Raw genomic sequence first — 7,491 nt, 5'->3', positions numbered from 1 at the left:
AATGCGCCTGAGGGAGAGGGGAATGCTAACAATTTGGGTGGCTTCATGTCCCGTTGAAAAAAAATATTTTGATCAATAACTTCATGTCCCGTTAATAATCAATATTTTGATCAATAACTTCATATCCCGTTTCAAATGTACATTTTTTTTTAATATTAGATGTACATTTTTTTAATATAAAATTTTGTTTTTATTTATAACATTCTAATTATAGCATGATTTTTAAAAAAGTTAATCGGTTATACATACATTTGAAATGAATTTTAAAAAAATTCAATAGATGTTAAATTAAAATTAATTCTTATTTATATTGATCTCTTTATTTTGCATTTATTTCTAAAATCTCTCTTTCTTTTAAATTTGGAAAAAATATATTTAAAGTAATAAATTTATTTTTTAAGTTATAAATAATTAGTATTGTTTAAATATCATTATTTTGGTGTCGGTTTGTTTTGTCTCATAAAAATAAAAATGGTGGTATATTAAAATTTAAAAGAATAAGAGATTCAAAAATTGTTAACAATTAATTTTTTTTTATAATATATTGAACGATATATATTAAAATATTGAAAACTATGATATTTAATATGAAAAGTGTAAGTTATTGTAGTATATATTGTTTCCACTTCATTTTAGTTGTTTTTTTAAATAGTCAATTCTAGAGTGTTTTTACAGTAGTATCAATTACAGAATTTAATAAAGTAATTATTAAAAAAAATATTGTAACTATAAGTGAATGATATTTAAAATAATAGACAATAAATTTTGAAAAGATTAATAAAGTTTTTTCAATAGTGTAATAATGATTATATGGTATAAACAACACCAAATATTAGTAACATAAATTTAAAATTTAGTTTCTCTTAATTTTGTTTTATTATTTTCTATTTTCATTTAATGTTAATTTTTTAAAATTGATATTAAATCTATTTATTGGTTTCTCAATTATGACCAATTGTAAATTACAAAAAAGGTTGAGGTGATGAATCTTAATTTTTTTAAAAAGATTTGATGTGTTGCAAGTGGATAGTTAATTTATATTTATTTTGTTGACTATTTGATAAAAAATATGCCTATCAACATGATGTGTATCAAACTATCTATTTTGGTTGATAAAAAATATGGTTAAAGAGCAGTCAGAGTGCAACATGCAAAGGCAAGCAGTGGACATGCTTGTACCAAAAAACTAAGGCTTGATCATACGTATAAAGCACCCAATGTACTATTGTAAACAATACATATCTAATGTCAATTATTATAATTGATTGTAGAATATAGTGTAATTGATATTTCCTGGCTCTGCTAGGGTTTGGTTTCTTCTTCTCTTGTGAGAAGTTTTGATCGTTTTACTGTTCTTGGTTCTTTGGTTCGTCGAGTCTGGTTTATAGCACAGTATGGCAAGTCCGAGTCTCGCAGATCTTTCATTAGGGGATGAAGTAGAGGAGGAAGGTTTTTGTTTTGATGTGGAGGAGGACAAAGACATAGCGGAGGAATTAAGTTTGTGTCTTATCGGAAGATTTCTTTGTGACAGACCAATCCATTTCATGTCTATGAGATCAAGGATGGCTGATATCATGAGACCGCTTAAAGGAGTGAACATCAAGGAAGCGAATGGTCTTTACTTGTTTCAATTTGCACACAAACTGGATCTGGAAGCTGTTCTTAATGGATGCCCCTGGACGTATGACGGGCATCTGTTAATTCTGGAGAGGATGCGTATTGGAGTACAGATAGAGAATATAGCCCTGCATGAAGTGGACTTCTGGGTTCAGATTCACAATCTCCCGGCGGGACTTATGATGGAGAAGGTAGGGAAAACATTGGGAAACTTTATCGGGTCTTTCGTAGAATACGACAAGAATAACAATACGAGTTTTTGGCGACAGTTCATGAGAATTCGTGTAAAAATTGATGTCAGGAAACCTCTGAAGAAGAACACGAAAGTGAAAAATAAAGGAGGGGAGTGGTGCGTCGTTAATTTCAAATATGAGAAATTAAGTTTATTTTGTTTTGTGTGCGGTTTACTGGGTCACTCGGAGCAAAGATGTGAAGTTAGATTTGCCTTGGAGGAAGATGATGGAACTAGAGAGTGGTCGGCTGAAATTAAAGCGGATACACGGAGAGCTGGCGGTGGCGGATCGTCTTCACGGTGGTTGCGAGAGGAAAAACAGCTTGACAACAGAAGGTACAATCATAGTGCAACACAGGCGCGTGAGTCTCAAAATAGGGAAGAAGCACGTGAGGTGCATCATACCCAACCGCGGGCCCCACAATATTCCCCTTCAGTAGTGAATGAAACGCATGAAATAGTCAAAGGCATAAGTGGCACATCAAATGATATTAATTGCTCATCATTGGAGATTCATAGTATTCAAAATAATTACAATTCTGATCCCACACGTCCTGGACATGTTCAAGAGCACATTAAAACTTCCCAAAACAGTTTGTCCCCTCATTTAAACCTGGCCCACCTTCCTAATACCTATTCTACCACGCTACACAACCAAACAAAACCGTTGATATCACTACCTAGCCTTAATTCTGCCATGACTTTATCCAACCCACGTGGCACACCATCTGCGGACCCCACCCATGCAATTGTGCATGTTGAAACGTTTCAAACCCAACTTCAAAATTCTGCCCACACGTCCCTTTTTAACACTTCAGCTAACAACCCCGTCCCTTTAACTACAACAAATATTACTCAACAGGAAAACCAACACCATTCGTACCCCCAACATACCAACCCTCAAACCCCTCTTAATCCCAGGCCTTTCAAATTTAAAACAAAAACTCTCACTTCTAAACTCACCCAAAACTCCCAGAAAACTCTAAAAGAAACTAGACACAGTGCCATAGCTTTGCAACCGAACCTTTCTATTTACCATGAACCTAGCACATTCAGCCCTTTATACCAACCTGCTGTTCAGGAGGATCACTTAATGAATGAACCGGGTGAGAAGAAGCGAAGAAGGGGTGAGACCACGGAAAATGAAAACGACACAGTTGCTGTTGAAACTAAGCATCATTTTTTATCGGCAAGTCCTGGCAGTCAGGACTGCCGGGACTCATGAAAATCTTAAGCTGGAATTGTCGGGGTCTGAGCAACCCGCGTGCAATTCCGAACTTGAAGAAGCTGGCTCAGCAGCACCGCCTGGATATTATATTTTTGTCGGAAACGTTGGCTAACAGTCGTAGGTTGGAAACTATTAGAGTCTCACTCAAATTTGATTCGTGCTTGTCTATTGATGTGGAAGGTAGGAGTGGTGGTTTAGCCGTCTTATGGAGGAACACGGGTTGCTGCAGTGTGAGTAATTTCTCACGTAACTTTATTAACCTGGATATTAAAGATGAGAATAGGGGAGTTTGGCGGTTATCATGTTACTATGGATTTCCTGAACGAAATAGGAGGAGACTTGCTTGGGATATGCTACGGGATATTTGGAGCATGTCGGATTCACCGTGGTGTATCATCGACGATTTTAACGATCTCCTCTCGCAAGAAGATAAACGTGGCATACATTCTCACCCGAATTGGCTTTGTACAGGATTCCGGCAAGTGGTAAATGATTGTGACCTGATTGATATAGCCCTTGAAGGATATCAGTATACATGGGTCAAGAGTCGCGGAGCTGCGCATATGATTGAAGAGCGGTTGGACCGAGCTATGGCGACACCGGGGTGGCTTGAGTTATTCCCGAATGCATCTCTGTCGACCCTTGTGGCTGGTCACTCTGATCACAGTCCTATCCTATTGTCATGTGCTTTACCGCAACAAAGTATGTTTAGAAGGAAATTCCGCTTCGAAAACAGTTGGCTTCGTAAGCCGGATATTGATGATATTGTTCACTCGGGCTGGTTGCTTGAAGATAATATTGAGGTGGAGGGTAGACTCTCGAACTGTGCAGAAAGGTTGGTGATGTGGAGTCGAGATAAAAGAAGGAATATGAAGTCGGATATTGAGCGTTATCGAGCATCGATGGAGATGTTCAGAGGTGGGAACGATGAATAGGAGGCGGACCGGTTTTTTGAGGCTCAATCTGAATATAACAAAGCTCTCGTAAAAGAAGAATTGTATTGGAGACAACGAGCTAAGATGTATTGGCTTCGGGAAGGCGACATGAATACCAAATTTTTCCATCAATCTGCCACTGCTAGGAAAAGATATAAAAAGATTGATATGTTAAAAAGTGATGATGATGTGGAGGTCCGGGATCAATCGGTGCTTTGCGATATTGCAAAGAATTATTTTGATGCATTATTTCGGGCGGGTACAGGTAGCTATGAAGCTGTTCTTTGCTTGTTACAACGTAAAATCACTGATAGTGATAATGCTTATCTTCTCCAACCTTTGTCCATGGGGGAAGTTAGGGCAGCTCCCTTTGATATGCATCCGGACAAGTCACCAGGGCCGGATGGGTTCAATCCGGCTTTTTTTCAAGAATACTGGGATGTTTGTGGCGAAGACATTTTCCAGGCAGCATCCGTTTGGCTAGATAGAGGATTTTTTCCAACAACTTTGAATGACACTAATATTTGCCTTATTCCCAAATGTGCTCAACCAAGTACAATGAAAGACTTCAGGCCCATTTCGCTTTGTAATGTGATTTATAAGATTGTATCGAAAGTTTTGGCAAATAGACTCAAAACTGTGTTGGATAAATGTGTGTCAGAAGAACAATCGGCGTTTGTGGAAGGTAGATCTATTTTACATAACGCGATGATAGCTACAGAGATTATCCATCATCTCAAAAGGAAAACGGTTGGTAGGAAAGTGTCGTTAGCTTTAAAGATTGACATTAGTAAAGCTTACGATAGGGTGGATTGGGGATTCCTTCGAGGGGTGCTTGAAAGAATGGGTTTTGCTGATAAGTGGATCCACTGGATGATGATGTGTGTGACTTCGGTGAACTATTCTGTGCTGGTTAACTCAGACTGTGTCGGACCTATTGAACCAGGAAGAGGACTGAGGCAAGCAGGGGTGGCCCTGAGCACGGGCTTGCGGGGCGGGAGCCCAGGGCCCCATAATTTTAGGGGCCCCAAAAAAAATTATTACACCTATATATATTAAAAGATAATTTTCTATTAAAAAATACTTGTTAAAAATATTTTATTTTTTAAAAAATATTGGTTAACAAAATTATAGGGGCACTACTTAATAAAAGAATGTAATTTCTCACAAATAAAATATAGAGTAGAATAAAATCAATTAATTTTTCTAAAATAAAATCAATTAATATATCCATAATTTTAGCAACTAAAGAGTTTAATTGAGACACTAAAATTAAAACAATGATATAGAAAATATTTTATATTACTGATCCCAAAATTAAGAATGAAGCACTACTTCAACTAACTGAACAAGATAATGATACCTAAAATAAGAGTGAAGTCGGATCTTTAGCAACTCATGAAATTGAAAACTTTGTATTTTTAGTAGCTATGATTATTTGGTTTGAATTCTTAACTGTTGTTAATGAAATTAGCAAAAGTTTACAAAAAAAACATATTGATGTGGCTATAGAACTAGTAAAAGGTTTGATCAAGTATTTGAAAAAATATAGAGAATCTGGATTTGTAAAAGCTAAGGCTAGTGCTGAAAAGATTGAGAATGAAATAGATATTGAATTTGTGTTTATTCAAAAACGTCAAATTAGTAGAAAACAACACTTTGATGAAAATGATGAAAATCCATCTCAACCCACACAACTGAATCTTGAGTCTACTAAAGAGTCTTTTTGAGATCATTATTTCTTATATATTGTAAATTAAACAATTGGCTCACTTGATAGAAAATTTGAGTAATATAGCACATATGAAAATATTTTTGGATTCTTGTTTAGTATTGAAAGGCTTAGATCATTATTTGATAGGAACTTGAAAGCATGTTATAAACATATTGAAACTTGTTTATAACATGACGATTCTCTTGATCATGACGGTGAAATTTTGTTTGAAGAATTGAAATTTATTAGAGAGAAGTTTTAACAGTTGAATCAAAATCAAGCTATATGATACTAAGTTCTTTAAAGACTTTTAATTGTTTTCCTAATGCACGCATAGATTATAGAGTAATATTGACTATTTCTATCAATGTTGCGTCTGCTGAAAGAAGTTTTTCTAAATTAAAATTATTAAAATATTATAGGGGCACCACTCTTTTGATTCGCCCAAGGCACCCAAATTCAAAGGTCCGACCCTGGAGGCAAGGAGACCCACTGTCTCCTTATCTCTTCATTCTTATTTCAGAAGGTCTCTCTACTCTTATAAAGAGCTATGTGGCCAGGGGTGACATCCATGGTGTCCAAATCTGTAGAGGGGCACCTAGTGTGTCCCATCTACTTTTTGCTGACGATTGTTTTCTTTTTTGCAGGGCAACACTCTCAGAAGTTCGTCATATTATGGAGTTACTTGATTTATATGCTAAGGCGGCGGGTCAGGAAATTAATATGTCTAAATCGGAAGTCTTTTTCAGTCGTAACCTGAGCATCCCTGCTCAAGAGGATCTGGCTAAGGTTATGGGGGTCTGTCATGTTCTTGGTACAGGGAGGTACCTGGGACTGCCTTCGGTGATAGGTCGAAGTAAGAAGGAAACCTTCTCTTTTATTAAAGATCGTATCTGGAAGCGTATTAATTCTTGGAGGGGTAGGTCTTTATCCAGGGCAGGTAAAGAGATCATGATTAAGTCTGTTCTCCAGGCTATTCCAGCTTATATTATGAGTATCTTTCTTCTTCCGGATGGTGTGATTGATGATATTGAGAAAATGATTAATTCCTTCTGGTGGGGAGGTGGGTCGCATAGTAAGGGGATCAGATGGATGGCGTGGGACAAGTTGACTGATTTAAAGGAGGAAGGCGGGTTGGGTTTTAGAGATTTTAAAGCTTTTAATATGGCCATGGTAGCTAAACAAGGTTGGTTTATTATGTCTAATCCTCGGGCTCTTGTTTCACGTATCTACAAAGCCAGGTACTTTCCGAGAACTTCTCTATTTGATGCTACTCTTGGTTATAACCCCAATTTTGTTTGGAGTGGGATTTGGAAAGCGAGGGCGGTTCTTATGTTGGGGAGCAGGTGGAGTATAGGTGATGGTAGCAACATAAAGGTCATGCATGAACCGTGGCTCCGCGGTAATTATGAAGGGTGTTTGGATGGACTGCAAGGCCAGGGTGCGTACAACATTATAGTGAAGGATTTGTTACTGCCTAATGTTAAACAGTGGAACATGAGAGCTATTCGGGATCTATTTGATGTTACAGCTACAAAAAATATTCTACAAGTTCCATTGGTTGAGGAAGTAACGGTTGATAGATTGGTTTGGAAGGAAGAAAAGGATGGGTTATACAGTGTCCGGTCGGGGTACCGTATTTGGAGGAAGGCGAGGAATAGAAATAGGGGGTTGGATATGAACGTTAATTGGAATAGTTTGTGGAAGATATCGGCACCGAATAGAGTAAAACATCTTCTTTGGAGAATTTGCCGGGATTGCCTCC

The 7,491-nt window shown here is 37.0% G+C and overlaps 1 protein-coding gene across 1 annotated transcript; it reads left to right on the top strand.

The window, feature by feature from the left end:
- The first annotated feature begins 3,070 nt into the window (after positions 1-3,070).
- On the top strand, positions 3,071-4,012 carry LOC131631872 (uncharacterized). The gene has a single exon (XM_058902643.1). The coding sequence runs from the start codon at positions 3,071-3,073 to the stop codon at positions 4,010-4,012; it is 942 nt and encodes a 313-aa protein (XP_058758626.1).
- The last annotated feature ends 3,479 nt before the right edge of the window (positions 4,013-7,491 follow it).

Source organism: Vicia villosa, unplaced genomic scaffold (assembly GCF_029867415.1).
Source record: "Vicia villosa cultivar HV-30 ecotype Madison, WI unplaced genomic scaffold, Vvil1.0 ctg.000879F_1_1, whole genome shotgun sequence".
Taxonomy (NCBI): domain Eukaryota; kingdom Viridiplantae; phylum Streptophyta; class Magnoliopsida; order Fabales; family Fabaceae; genus Vicia; species Vicia villosa.
Note: the sequence above shows the minus strand (reverse complement) of the source record. Positions and strands in the feature narration are given on the sequence as shown.